At 45.9% G+C, this 14933-nt stretch overlaps 1 protein-coding gene across 1 annotated transcript in view; it reads left to right on the top strand.

Moving 5' to 3' along the window:
• Positions 1-5760, top strand: part of PTPN5 (protein tyrosine phosphatase non-receptor type 5) — a 103763-nt gene extending 98003 nt beyond the window's left edge. The window contains exons 12-13 of the mRNA XM_074999053.1: positions 734-847; positions 5294-5760. Coding sequence (XP_074855154.1) covers positions 734-847; positions 5294-5387 — 208 coding nt within the window. The 3' untranslated portion in view covers positions 5388-5760. The remainder of the gene's footprint in view (positions 1-733; positions 848-5293) is intronic.
• The last annotated feature ends 9173 nt before the right edge of the window (positions 5761-14933 follow it).

Raw genomic sequence — 14933 nt, 5'->3', positions numbered from 1 at the left:
CACAAGATTTATGAGGATAGGCTGAGGGAGTTGGGCTTGTTTAGTTTACAGAAGAGAAGATTTAGGGGTGATTTAATAGCAGCCTTCAACTTCCTGAAGGGGAACTCTAAAGAGGAGGGTGAGAAACTGTTCTCAGTGGTGTCAGATGGCAGAACAAGGAGTAATGGTCTGAAGTTAGAAAAGGAGAGGTGTAGGTTAGATATTAGGAAAAACTATTTCACCGGGAGGGTGGTGAAGCATTGGAATGCGTTGCCTAGAGAAGTGGCGGATTTGCCGTCCCTCAAGGTTTTTAAGTCCTTGCTGGACAAGGTCCTGGCTGGGATGACTTAGGGGGGGTTGATCCTTCTTGAAGAAGAGGGCTGGAATAGATGACCTCCTGAGGTCCCTTCCAGCCCTATGATTCTGTGATTAAGTGATGTCCCCTCTCTGTAACTCAGCTTCCTTCTAATTAAAATGGAGATTATGATGCTGATCCCATTTGTAAAATGCTTGGTATCTACTGCTGCAAAGTGTAATCTTAGAACTATTATTGTTATTACTTAAGTTCTGTGAAGTTTACAGCTTTTATTAGTAATTAATAGTGACTTTGAAATTCACACAAATGTGCCCCTTGGCATAATCGAAGATTCTGCTTATTTCACGCGTTTGACAGCAGGGTGCGTGATAAATGCAATTTTAACATGTTTCTTTCTGGGTGGTTTGTCCACGCCCTCCCTATCTTTCTCCTCTCCAGTGCAGGGATTGGGAGGACTGGCTGCTTTATTGCCACCAGCATTTGTTGTAAACAGTTGAAGAACGAGGGCATAGTTGACATACTGAAAACAACCTGCCAGTTACGGCTAGACAGGTAAGAGAATCTTTTTCCTTTCAAAAATTTAAAATGTATACATTTATACTTCCAGCAGGGTGAAAAGAAACAGGAGTTGGCGGGGGGGCGGGGGGGAACCTCAGGTCAGTGAGTAAAATTGTGGCTATAAGCCTGAGTGCAACTGACTTTTAAGTCACTTGGGCCTGTGTTTCAAAGGTCTTTGGGTGCCTGAGCACCTTTGAGGCTCTGGTTCATAGATAGTGTTGAGAATTTTAAATACCACCTTTCATTGGTGCTATAGTATTAGCTTGTGTTACCAAAATTGTCAAATCCCAGCTGCAGAAGACATCCCCCAACAAGTCACAATTTAGCCAGATCACCAGCTGGCCACATCTGCCTGGACTTCAATGGGGCGACAGCTGATTTATTTTAGTAGACCTGCAGTTCATTGACACTTGCTATGGGTAAGGCAGAGAGGCCCATTGCTCTCAGAATCACAGACAGGCACGCAGTGGTAAGAACGGAACATAAATAACAAAGAAAATCAGCGTAGTCTAGCTGGAATGGAAGTATCAGTGGAAGAGCTCTGCAGTCTGGAAGCTGCCACTAGAGTAGGCTGGGGGATGTTGCTTTATGCACTGGCAAGAGAAGTTTGCAGACGTGCAAAAGGAGATGCAAAGCTCTCCACAATCCAAAGGTTCTTATTCACAGGTTTCTTGTCATGCCCATTGCATCTGATTTTGACTACAAAGTAGACGGACTTGAGCTTTCCACTGGAAAGAGTATTTTCCTTTGCCTATTGGTGAGAATGTGTCTCAATTCTCTCTCTAATGATGATAATAAATGGAGTGAGGGGAAGAAATGACATGAAAAACATAACAAAGATTTTTGAAACAATGAACAAAACTCAGAGCCCCCACTGAACCTTATTTCAGCGGAGCAGTTCTCCTGAGTGGGAGGCTGAAAATGAAATGCTTATCACCCTGCCATGCTCTTGATAAGCAGAGACTTGCAGAGGTGCTGGGGATTTGGCTGTTTCAGTGGAGGTCAACCCAGACATTGAACATTCACAAAAGAAAAAAGAAAACACTGAATGCATCATTGGTTTGCCCTAGCACAGAGGGAGTCGCTGCATCGGAAGTGCCCTCTACTGTCTGAGAATAACATGGGAATGCATTTCACAGCCACATAGCCACAGAAGTGTGAGCAAAGAGTGTCCAGGCAAAAAGGTGCTTGCTTCAAAAAGTACATTTTTAAATACTAGCCTTGTGAGGATGGGAGTTCAGAAGAAGAGGAGAGCACAACAGGTATTTCCATGTGCCTAGTATCTGCTGCCTCAGCACTGCTGCACTGGGAAAAATCTGACTGCCTCTCACCTTTCCCCAATGGTCACCAGTGGCTTGCATTAGAGAGCAGCACTGTGAGTCACAGGAGAGACTCCTGATGGACAGCAAGGTCCTGCTGCTTTCCAGGAATGGAGAAGGGGGCAAGCAGCCCCTTTGAAACCACTTATCCATCAATCTGTCTGCTGCCACTGACACTCTGCCAGCACCAGGTCTCAGTGTGGCCCCAGGAGCACCACAAGTAAGGAGGCACCCATTGAGTATAGCATTTAGCAGCCTTTTTGATGGACCACCATTGTATGAGCTTAGTAGGCAGAGAAAACAGATTGAACATGAGCAGAAAAGCCTCCAGGGAAACGGGCAGTGTTGGTGGATGAGAGGGTGGTATGTCAGGAGAGGTGTAAGTAGGAATGAACGATAAGACTTGCAGAGCAGCAGAGCATTGGCACACAGACTTCTCCTCTTGCTTATGGATAGCAGGGAACATCGTCAGATAGCCAGTCAGTACTGTATCGAATGCCCAGTACCTGGCTTGTGGAAGCTAATTATACTAACATGAAAAATTAAACATCAGCACCAGGAAAGGGAACCTTTCCTTGTGACCATAAACTGAATGTGACAAAAGAGTAGTGCAGCTCCCATCCTCCTGAATCTCTGACCAATGCTGTCTGCAAAAGACTTGCTCTCCTGCCAGTTAGGGGAACATCTCCCAGTCACAACAGCTGTGAAAGACCCCAGCTGGAGTTTCGCTACACTGGGCATTGCCTGGAGAGAGACTGTATAGAACCACTCTCACCCCTTTCTCTTCCCACTTCCCGCCTCAGTGGGTAGGAGAGGTACACGCTGCAGCGTGCGGCTGCTAAGCATTGCTCCATGGCAGAAAAATACTTTATACGTACATACCTTATAGAGCTGGAGGGACCCTCAGGAGCTTATCCAGTCCAGTCCCCTGCCCTCATGGCATGGCCAAGCACCATCCCTAATGGACTTTTTTTTTAATCTATTCGTCCCAGGCTCCTAAATGGCATCCTCAAGGGTTGAACTCATAACACTGGGTTTACGAGGCCAATGCTCAAACCACTGAATTCCACCATTTTTCCCTAACTGGAAGGAGAGCGTGTCTTTTGCAGACAGCATTGGTCAGAGGTTCAGGAGGATGGGAGCTACGCTGCTCTGATGAAGCGGGTCTTTGCCCACAAAAACTTATGCTCCAAAATATCTGGACTTCTTGTTGTTTCTATCTGGTAATGTGATCGTTGGGTCTGTGACTCTACAGCAGTAGTTCCTGTTAAAGCCAGTGAAGTGTTTTTCAGCTTGCTGTCAGGCTCGTGAGACAAAGAGTGCCTCAGCATAGACCTCTTGTGCGGGGCCTGCATATTGGACTTTGTATAGGAACTCAACGTTTGGTCCTGTACCCTTCAGCCAGTGTTCAGGGATGTTTGGTACCATCTCTGGGAGAAAAACACATATTTGAAAGGTTTCCACGGCAAAGTGTGAAAATGTAGCTTCTCTAGTCTTCACCGAGGCTGGGACAGCGGACACATGATGTGTGGGGAGGAGGAGGGGAGGGGTGAAGGGACAAAGCAGCAGCATATCAGAGAATGAGATAAAAGGAAAATCATTTCCTGTGGTCTGAAACTAGATGGCCACCCCACTGCGTCTGCTGCCACAACGTCAGGATCCAACCTAGCTGTTAATGGAGTTGCATGGGGAGTAATCACCGTATATGACTAACATTCCTCATGTGTCACAGCCTGATGGAGCTACATTTTCAGCACTGTGTGCAGCAGCAGTGTGGGACACAGAAACACGCTGAAATAGATGACCAAAGAGGCTGTTCTGAATAGAGCAGATTGAGAAGTAGGTATGCATGGCTTGTAATGGGGGGGTCTTTGAAAGGGTGCAGCATGTGTTCCCCTCCCCTGCCAGCTGCTGCAGGCATTTGGTGGGGAGAGAGATGACACCACTCTCAGCTGACCAACTTGGGAGCATCTGCCTCATGCAGTTATTGCAGTTCTTCAGCTCCTTGGGTTTGACCCCAAGCGCTATACAGGGAAGAAAGGAAGGAGGCCACTGAGGCACAGTTTGGCCCTGTAGTTGTAGTTAAAATATTGGGCCAGCTTTGCTGAAGTTGAAGAAGAAACACTGACCTGCCTGTGCCCTGAGTCCCTTTATGTTACACGGTCAACCTGAGGGGAACACTGTCTGCTCTCCTTAGAGTCAGGAAGGAGCAGCTTTCACTGACCTCCTAGAGAGCCCACTGCTGAATGAATGTGCCGAAGAAGCATTTACCATGCTCCTTCCAGACCAGTGCAGTCCATTCTTCTAGCTAAAACATCAGTTACTTACGACACACTCCATGGTACATCACATCACATTTCTCTTTCTGCCTAGTTACGAGTTCAGGTCAACTCAGTTTTTTTTCATGCTTTCAGTCCACCTTTCAAAGCAGAAACGCAAGGTTAGACTGAAAGCCCAGTGAAACCCAGAAGTCTGTTGAAAATCCTTCTTGATCAGGGTCTGGGCAGCAGTCAACTCAGTCACCAGTTCATGAACTGTTCTCTGTTGAAATGTTTCTGCCTCATCTGAAGTCCTTTTAGGGTCACTGAAGGTATTCCAGATTGCGTCATCAGAGGAAGAGAAGAAATTTCACTTGTCTGCACAGGAGACAATGTGGCCCATTGGATAGGGTATTGATTTAGGAGACTTGAGTTCAGTTTCCTGTTCTACTACTGACCCGCTGGGTAACCTGGGACAATGCCCTTTGCTTGTTTTCCTTCACACCTGTCTTGTCTATTTAGACTGCAAACTCTTTGGAGCAGGGACAGTGTGCGTATTTATACTGTGCTTAGCACGAGTCCTGTGATACAAATAATAAATGATATTATGAGTGAATTAGGGCCTCACTGAGAGGAAAGCAAAGGTAAAACATATTTTTGTTCTGAATACCTCTCATTGCCTGGTTCAGAGAGGCACGTGGGGCCAGATCCAAACCTTGGGCAGTCGGTGGGAATGGGCTTTGGAATAGACTCCCAGAGCATAAGTCCATTTGATTTTAGCTGTGCCATTCACCCACTAAGTGCACTGTTTACATGTAATAAAAAGACTGTTTCCCTCCCCTTTTTTCTGCTTTCCTTTTCAGGGGTGGAATGATCCAGACTTGTGAACAATATCAGTTTGTCCACCATGTCATGAGCTTGTATGAAAAACAGCTCTCTAGAGCGGCAGAAGAATAAGCATTCATGATATTCCTAGTGGTTAAAACCAAGAGAACTCTTGACCAAGTCAGATATATTTTAGATCTGATAAGAGACCCACGGTAACTTGGTGGTCTTTGTTGAAGATATATATATATAGATATGTATATTTGTTTTACTTTGATATTGCTTTCTTTTATGCTCTTGTTTGCATCAACATTAAAGAGCTGAGATACTGCTTGTCTTAAACATGTGGCAGAACATAATCACCAAAAAAGGCTTATTTATACTGTAAATAATAGTGGTAGCTTCATTTGTTACAAAACAAAACAAAAATTCATTTGCTGTCTTGACTTTGTTATTTTTAAAAAGAGATTTAATTGCTAATAGATCCAAATACAGTGTTGAACTCTTTGAAATTGTCATGCTGAAATATGTACCGTATGTTGACTAAGCTTGAAATTAACTTTTTTGCCTTTTCTGATTGTTTTTACATTTTAAACTACCGAATACTGTGTATATCATAAACCTTCTGAGCCTCTGCATTAAATTATTCAAGTTGATTCATATTGAAATCACGTTTCACACTTCATGTTTGCTTGTTAAAGAAGAAAGATTCCACAAAATGTAGCAGTAGTTTCAGAACCGAGGAATGGGGGAAAAAATACCCAATTAATTGACATGAGTCAATTGCCTCTTCCTTGTCTCCAATATAACATGCAATCAACAAAAGACTGGAAAACTATGGTGACTCTTAGAGATGAGTCTTAACCAAAACCCTGAATTCAAGCATCCCTCAACCTTTGTGAGTGTTATGACATTTCTGCCTGGAGTCAGCTCTGAATTTGGCAAATAGCTACTCTGTTTGGGAGCCAGACCAAAATCCATGATACAATTTTCCATCCGATTTGGAATGTTGTAAACACTGATTCTGCATTTAATGACATGAGCCCTTCTCAAATGAATATATAGTAAAGGAGGTCACTCCTTCACTGTAAAGTTAGCCCAAAATTGTCAAAACTATCTAAGGCCTGGTCTACACTGGGAGGTTAATTCGCTATAACTATGAAAAATCTACACCACTGAGTAATACAGCTAACCTAAACTAACTCTCACTGTAGACAGCATTAGCTCAATGGGAGACTTCTTTCATGAACTTCCCTGCCACCTCTCAGAGGTGGAGCACCTATGCCAATGGGAGATGTTCTTTCACTTCACTGAAAAGCTGCAGCTGTGCCACTGCAGCATTTTAAGTATAGACAAGCCTGGAGAGAATGTCTCTACTGCAGTTAGGTGTGTGTCTGCAGTACATTTGGACACTCTAAATCAGGGGTCAACAACCTTTGCAAGGCGGAGTGTTGAAACTTGACCTTTTGACTTCTATGTACGGTCCAAGTGTCAGTGACGCTCTTTAAAGTCACTAATAGTCTCACGTACAACAGCTTCATTAATAAGTTAAGATGCAGGGCTTTACCGTGTAGATGGTGGTTGGTAACATTAGCTGGTCTTTTGTTAATCCACAAGATGCCTGGCTTTGAGCAAGCTCCTGGCTGTATGCAGGGGAGGGGCCGGGCTGATATCCTGCCTTATGTGCTGATGAAAATCAGCTCATGTGCCCCTCTTGGCACCCATACCGGGGGTTGCTGACCCCTGCTCTAGATCAAAGGTAGATCAAGTAACAATAGCAGTGAAGCAGCAGCAATGTACCTCCCGACTGCAGTGTAAACATGCCTTAATTGAGTTGAATGCCCACGACCCTTTACAGTTTCTGGGAACTGGGCATCCAAATCCCATAGAAAGTTGTGAGAAATCTCAGCCTTCATATGCTGGACAGTGTTTAGAGATTAGCCTTTGAAAATCAGTTCAGACTGGCACTCTCCCTGGTTCCTAAAACTTCTGATCTGTGCAGTAATGGTTCCCCTCTAGGCAATAATGACTCTGCTGCTCTTGTGGATGGACGAGTGTGAGGGTTAAATGGTTTTGCTGAACTGGGGTCCTACTGAACAGTTATAGAGAGCTGCAATTTTTTTTTTTAAATAAAAACCATTTCTATGAAGTGCTGAAAATTCTGAGAATTGATGGCACCTGCTGATCAGGAGGGGATCAGACCACATTCAGAGGCCTGCACCCACTGGTGTTTGCTGTTCATGTCAGTAGGCACAGGATCAGGCCTGAAGAACTGTAACTGTGTCACTGTGGGGAGAGCTTTCCCAAAATACGTGTCTTCTGTTGGTTCAGTGCCTGTGTTTACCTTGTGTCTGTGCCTCTGTCAAAATCCTGTTGGCAGGGTGTGCATGAATGTGGCAAAATGTGTTCTCTTTAAACTACTTGATTTTATTGCTGTATTTAAAATATTTCCTTCAGCGATACATTAACCAAGTGAACTGGCTTTTTTTTGTTTTTGTTTTTGTTTTTGTTTTTTGGGGTTTTTTTGTTTTTGTTTTTAATACTGCTGGTAGTCATTAAATAGAGCAATAAACCTAAGCATTTTGAGCATAACATGACTGTTAGTTTTATGTAAAACTTCTCAGCTATTCTACTTCCCTTGCTACCAACTGTTTTATAAATGTGACAGTATCTCCATTTAACAACCTTTTCTCAGAAAAAAGCATCACTGAGAGTCTGAACACCCTCTCATAAGTAATGTTTTAAGATGGTCGGTGCTCTTTGGTGTCAAACCGGATAAGTGAAGAAAACAACATAGTTCTTCTTCAAGGATCCCTGTGGGTGCTCCACCTAGGTGCATCAGCTCTGCTGTGCCCACGAGTTGGGGATCTTTGTGAAGCGCTGTCCCTCAGCTGCCTGCCTGCGCGTGCAGGGCTCAGGCACAAGAGCATTACTGCACATGTGCGGGTCAGCTGTCACCTCAGTTCTTCTCTGATTGATGCTGGCTCCAGTCGCAGATCTCCCTCAGCCACCTCAGACCTGGGGGAGGGGGGAAAAACAAACTAATTTTGATCAATCAACTGTACATTACTTAAGAAGAAAACAACAGACTATGGGGAAAACTGTTGGGGAAAGCTGCTGACACAGTTTTCCCCAAGCAGCTTCAGCCACTCTGCCAGCTCTGTTGCAAATGGCAGCCAGCCTCATTACTCACTCATGCCCAATTTCCTGGGCTTCAAGAAGTGTGCTACTTGTGGCCTCTCCATCCCAATATCAGATGGCCACTCATTGTGTGTATGGTGCCTGGGTCAGCACAATAAAATTGAGAGCTGCTCACACAGTAAGAAGCTCTCGAAAGGTCCCACAGAGCAAGACAGCAACAGCTCCGGGTCTGGCCAATGTAACAGGCTCTGATACGCAGGGTCAAGATGAACTCTCCCCACCTGCCTGAGCCATAGCCCTCAGAGGGGCTATTAACTCAAAGAGGACTTTGGCTCGGACAAGACCTACACAAAAGGGGAAATCCCCTGGAGGCAAGGAACAGTCTAATGACTCGTCGGGGGTCTGTATCCCCGAGAGTGCTCAGGACCACCTTCAAACACTGCACTGCTGCCCTCCCTACATCTACGGGCCCAGCCTCGGTGTCCTCACCAAAAAGACAATGGAAGGAGAGGGATCACCCCTCCTCAGCCAAAGCACTGAGCCTTTTTGATAATGCCACTGTCACGGCTCAGCAGAAGAGACTGGTAAATGACAAGAACGTATCAGCTTCCGCTTTTACTGCTTCAGCACCAGCAGGGGAAGCGCTGACAAACTGGCACTGGGGAAGCACGTTAAAAAAATCTCACCACCCGCACTGCCTCCTCTCCCCCAAGTACCAATGGCGCAGGGGGTTCTGGTACCGAGCCCCTACACCAAATCGCCATTCATGCCATACGCAACAGCTGAGGAGTTATTTGTTGCTTCAGCTCCAGGCACACCCCCTGCTGAGCGAGAGCTCTCTGCATAGCTCGACGCTGTCATTTCCACACACCCCAACCACAAATGTAACAGGGTCCTCAGATTCAGAGGAGTCTTTGCCACCTCAGAAATTACCAAAGAAGCACGCTAAGCCTGTAGAAACACAACAATGGCAGCATCAAGGGGCACCCCCACTGTTGCCACCTGTTTGGCCTTATTGGGACCCATGTGCAGTGACACCAGCCTCTCCCACACCCATTCCTTGTGCCTAGGGACAGACCACAATCTACCAGTATACAATCTTCCATCCAAGTCAGATGTCTCCAACAAAGAAGACTATGGCTCTCAGCCTAAGGGGAAAGCTCAATCATGTGTCCCTTCTTCACCGTCTTCAATATCCTCAGTAGTTCAGCCTTCCACCTCAGCCAATGACTCCAGAGCCTTCCAGGACCTTTTTAGAAGGCTCTCAGATAGACTTGGGATATCCCTTGCAGCTTTGAAAGATACTAAACACAAACTGACAAACATTCTCCCTGTGTCTACACAGAACAGACTGGCAATACCTATCAATGAAGCACTGTTAGATCCAACTATGATCCTCTGGAGCATTCTGGCCTCTGTCATACCAACATCAAATAGGCTGGAGCGCAAGTACTATGTAGACGCAAAAGGTGCAAAATTTCTCTTTCTCATCCACCCTCAAACTCTTTAATAGAGGATGCTTTGAACCAAAGGGGTAGACAGCATAATGCCGGAGTCAGTTCCAGTGATAAAGGCTGGAAAAGGCAGGAGGCAATGGGGAAGAAATTGTACCTGTTGGCCAGCCTTCAGTTTCACATTGCCAATTATGTGGAGCTGCTAGCAAAAGTTATGCATTTCAGAGTCAACCAGCCTCACACCTTTGTTGACTCCATTCCAAACAAAGCAGATCAATACAAAGCCCTTATGGCAAAAGGCTCCCTAAGTGCAAAAAACAGCATTACAGTCTGCCCTAGATGCAGCAGGCACCGCAGCCAAGTCTTTAGCATCTGCAGTGGTCATGAGGCAAGTGTCCTGGCTTCAACTTTCCAGGTTCCCCAAGTAGGTCCAAGCCACAGCTGAGGATCTTCCCTTTGAGATGTCTCATCTCTTTGCAGAAAACGCCAGCGAGAAGCTGCACTCTTTCAAAGACTCAAGAGTCACTCAAGAGCCACCTGGGTATCCAAACAGCCACGGCAAAGTGTAACCACAATAGACAATACAGTTAAAATATGAACCCCCTTTATTTAGTAACAGACAATAGACAACATCAAAAACAGCTTAGTAGGAGTGGAGCATCAAGCCAGCCTCTGATCCAGCAGGCTTTGGCCAGCCAGTCATTTTGAAGTTTTGGTCGGGAGTCGGATGGCCCCCTTAAATCATGGGCCCTGGATAGAGCTGTATACCATCTTCAGCTCATCTTCTACCCTGCTTGGCAAACCATCACAACTGATTGCTGGGTCTTGGAAATTGTGCAAAACTGATTATGAGATTCCATTAATCTCCAGACCCCAACCCCATTCCTCATCCCCATGCCTTTTGAGGGACTCCTCTCATGAGACTGTGCTACTGCCTTCTGTGGCAAGGGGCCATAGATGAGGTACCTATCGAGCACAGGGGACAGGGATTCTACTCCTGATATTTCCTTACACAGAACAAAACAGTTGAAGAGCCATACTACACCTGAGGAACTTGAATTGGCACATGCTTTGTCAAAGATTCAAGATGGTGACCCTAGCCACAAACATTTTGTTCTACAAAAAGGGGATTGGCAGTCTACTCTCGACCTCCAGGATGCATACTTCCATATAGCTACCCACCCTTCACACAGGAGGTATCTCAGATTCATCATAGCAAATCAACGCTATCAGTACAGAGTAGTTTCTTTGGCCTAGGTACAGCAGCAAGGGCCTTTTGAAAGGTCCTGGCAGTAGTCACCACACATTTAAGAACAAAGGGAGTGATCATCTTTCCCTATCTTGATGACTGCCTGATAAAGGGACAATCCTCAGCTCAAAATAAGCAAGCAACAACACTCACCAGAAATCTTTTCTTCGATCTCAGTCTATTCATAAACCTACCAAAGTGCATCCTCACACCAACTCCCAGACTTGAGATTATAGGGGCGCTCTTGGACTGTCAGACTGCTACAGCAACTCTTCCTCCACACAGGCTGCAGACAATTCAGGATTTCATAAACAAGCTGCAACTCTCTTCTATGTCACTGCCAGGCAGTGCCTATGCCTGCTGGGCCACATGGCAGCAGCAATATCCGTCATGCCACATGCACGCCTCCAGATGAGACCTATGTAGGCCTGGTTCAGAGCAGTGTTCAGGCCCCACATACATCCACTGAACAAAACATTGAGCATCTCAGCCAAGATCAGGAGTTCCCTCAGCTGGTAGACTCATCCCCACAACGTATGCATAGGGGTGCCATGCCAGAGGACCCCTCCAACAACGGACTACTGCTGGGCTGGGGTGCTCATCTTGAAGACCAAGTAATCCCCGGCACATGGTCAGTGGACGAGCAACCTGACGATATCAATCTACTAGAACTGAGGGCAGTCCGCTATGCATGCATACATTTTTCCACACAAATCTCCAACACAGTCCACCTACTGATGGACTATACAACAACAATGCACTACATAAACAAATGGGGCGGAGTATGTTCAAAACAGCACTGCTGGGAAGCAGTACAACTTTGGGAATGGTGCATCCCCTGAAAAATACACCTTGTGGTGAACTATATGCCAGGTAAGAACAATATCCTTGTGGACAGCTTCATTCACAATTTCCCTCTAGACCATGAGTGGAAAATCAACAGATCTGCTATCCTCCACATCCTTCGTAAATGGGGGGTCCCTACTGTAGATCACTTTGCCACAGCTGTCAACACACTCTACCCCCAGTTTTGCATCAGACATGGATTAGACCACAACTCACTGCGGGATGTGTTTAACATCACATGGAATGCACCTTTAGCTTGTGCATTCCTGCTGATCCCTCTCATTCAGAGAGTTGTGGCCAAAGTAAAGTGGGATGGAGCTCGGGTCATACTCCTAGCACTCAGATGGCCAGACAGACCTGGTTCTCTGAACTGTTACAGCTGTCCAGGCATTGCCTGCCATGTCTTCCTCCCATACCACTGCTCCTAACCCAGCAGAACTGGTCCGTTTGTCACCCAGCCATCAACTGCCTTCACCTCTGTGTGTGGTTCCTATTTGGTTAACAGAATTAGAACTCCATTGTCCACCTGAGATCTGCTCAATTCTGGAAAATAGCAGGAGGCCTGCAACAAGAAAGACTTATTCACAAATATTGCAGCATTGCACAGCCTGGTATCACCCCAATCATGTGACCCTGTACAAACTGGCATTCCATGTATACTTACCTACCTATTCCTCCTCTAACAGACAAATATAGCAATAACTACTGTTAGAGTCCACCTAGTCACTATATCGGCTTTCCCTCCACCTGTGCAAAACTACTTAGTCTTCATCCATCTTTCCATCAAACGGTTCCTGAAGGGCCTTGTAAGACGTATCCACCAATCAAGGAGCCTGCACCGGCATGGGCCCTCAACCTGGTTCTCAGAGCCCTAACAGGGAAACCATTCAAGCCCTTGTCCACTTGCTCTTTACTGGATCTCTCCATGAACGTAGCCTTCCTTGTGGCAATAACCTTGTCATGGAGGGTAGGAGAGATCACTGCACTCATGCCTGAACCACCATACACAACCTTTTATAAAGACAAGGTGGTCCTATGAACCGACCCCAAATTCCTCTCTAAAGTACTTTCCTCCTTCCATTGCAATGAACCGCTGTACTCACCCGTCTTCTTTCCTTAACTGCACATGACTGATGAGAGAGACTCATGCACACCCTTGGTGTTCGCAGGGTGTTGGCCTTTTACTTACAGAGAACTCAGTCCTTTTGGAAAACGACACAACTATTCGTTTCCACTCTGGAGAGGTCCCGCAGCATGCCCATCTCTAAACAGCGACTCACCAAATGAATCTCTGGCTGCATAAGGCTTGCCTATAGTAATGCACATAAAGCATCCAGGCACACTCCACTTGTGCGATGGCCACTTCTATGGCTTACCTGTGATTCATATCCACTGAGGATATCTGCAGAGCAGCCACATGGGCCTTGGCTCACACATTCAAACATTATGCCATACAATCATACTCTGACTCTCAGACTACATTCGGCCAATCTGTACTTTTATCAGCTGATACACGTCATCCGAAGGACCCATCTCCTAACAACGATGCTGCTCTATAGTCACCTAGGTGGAGCACCCACGGGAACCCTTGAAGAGGAAGGAGAGGTTACTCATCCTGTGCAGTAACTGAAGTTCTTTGAGATGGTCATCCCCAGGGGTGCTCCACCACCCACCCTCCTCCCCTCTGCTTCGGATTTCTACCTCAGTGTCCAGATGAGAGAAGAACAGAGGTGACAGCCGTCCCATGCACGCGCAGTAGCCATGACAGGTTTTCATGCCTGAGCCCTGTGCACACGGGCAGGCAGCTGAGAGACACTGCTACACAAAGATCTTCAACCCATGGGCACAGTGGAGCTGACACACTTAGGTGAAGCACTCACTATCTCAAAGAAATCCAGTTACTGCAAAAGGTGAGTAACCGCTCCTTTTCACACAATTTATGCCATTTGTCAAGTAAAATGTGTGCTGAAGGGGATAACGTAGTGGGTATAGGACTGTAGCTAAATCTAATCATTTGTCTCTTTCCTGAGGAGAATTCCTAGTAGAGAATCATCCCCCGTCAAAGTAAGAACTTTAAAGAGTGAGCCGTAAGATCATCACAGAGGCTCAGCTGGTGTAAACTGATGTAGCTCTGTAGACTTCAACCTAAGGAAGACAAGCCTGTTGCTCACTCCGTTTTTGCATCAGTAGCATGCTCTGAGGGGCTCTTGAAAACGTACTGCCAGTTTCACCAGCGCATTCGAACTACTCTGCATCAATTCACTGGTACAAACCTGGCTTAACTGACTGGCTATAATGGCTTTACAGCTGCTTTGCATCACCACAGGCAGAGCACTTTACTTAATCATGTCCAAAATGTTCAACTGCCTAGTGAGATATATTATTTTGTTTATCCAACTTGGCACTAATCTGCCTATTTATGCTTGGCTTTGCCATAATTAACACCCTTCACATATTTCTCTCTCCATTTATAGAGTTTAAGAACTGAAGAGACTATGAGATCATCCAGTCAGACCTCCTGTGACCGTATATGTAGTGTTAGTAAGCGTTTCAATACAGCACAGGAAGGAGCGCTCCCCTGTGTGGGGAAAGGTGTTCTGAATGGTCAGAATCAGTGTTCCCTGCCGCTGTGTGCTTGTGCAGACGCTCAGGAGAAATTCCAACACCACCTAGCTGACTCGCAGAGTGCCCACAGCTATGTTTTATGTTGCAATAGGTGGTGCACATTGGCACATACCTCCATGCACATAAAATTATTCCAGACCTGGATGGAAAAAAAACCTTACTTGGATGGAAGAGATCAGAGGGAACATTGGTCAGAGTTATTTCTTTCCTGCTACTTAAAAGGTTTAAATCTTTAGGTGCCCTGCGATAAGGACAGTGCAAACTAAGCTAATAGTCAGCACTGCCACTTTCCTTATTGGAGACTCTTCAGTGAAAAACCCAGGCCTCCCACACTTTTACCTACCCTGTCCACAACATTCAGTG

This window comes from Carettochelys insculpta, chromosome 6 (genome assembly GCF_033958435.1).
Source record: "Carettochelys insculpta isolate YL-2023 chromosome 6, ASM3395843v1, whole genome shotgun sequence".
Classification (NCBI taxonomy): domain Eukaryota; kingdom Metazoa; phylum Chordata; order Testudines; family Carettochelyidae; genus Carettochelys; species Carettochelys insculpta.
The sequence above is the reverse complement of the archived record's forward strand: the minus strand, read 5'-3'. Positions and strand labels throughout refer to the sequence as shown.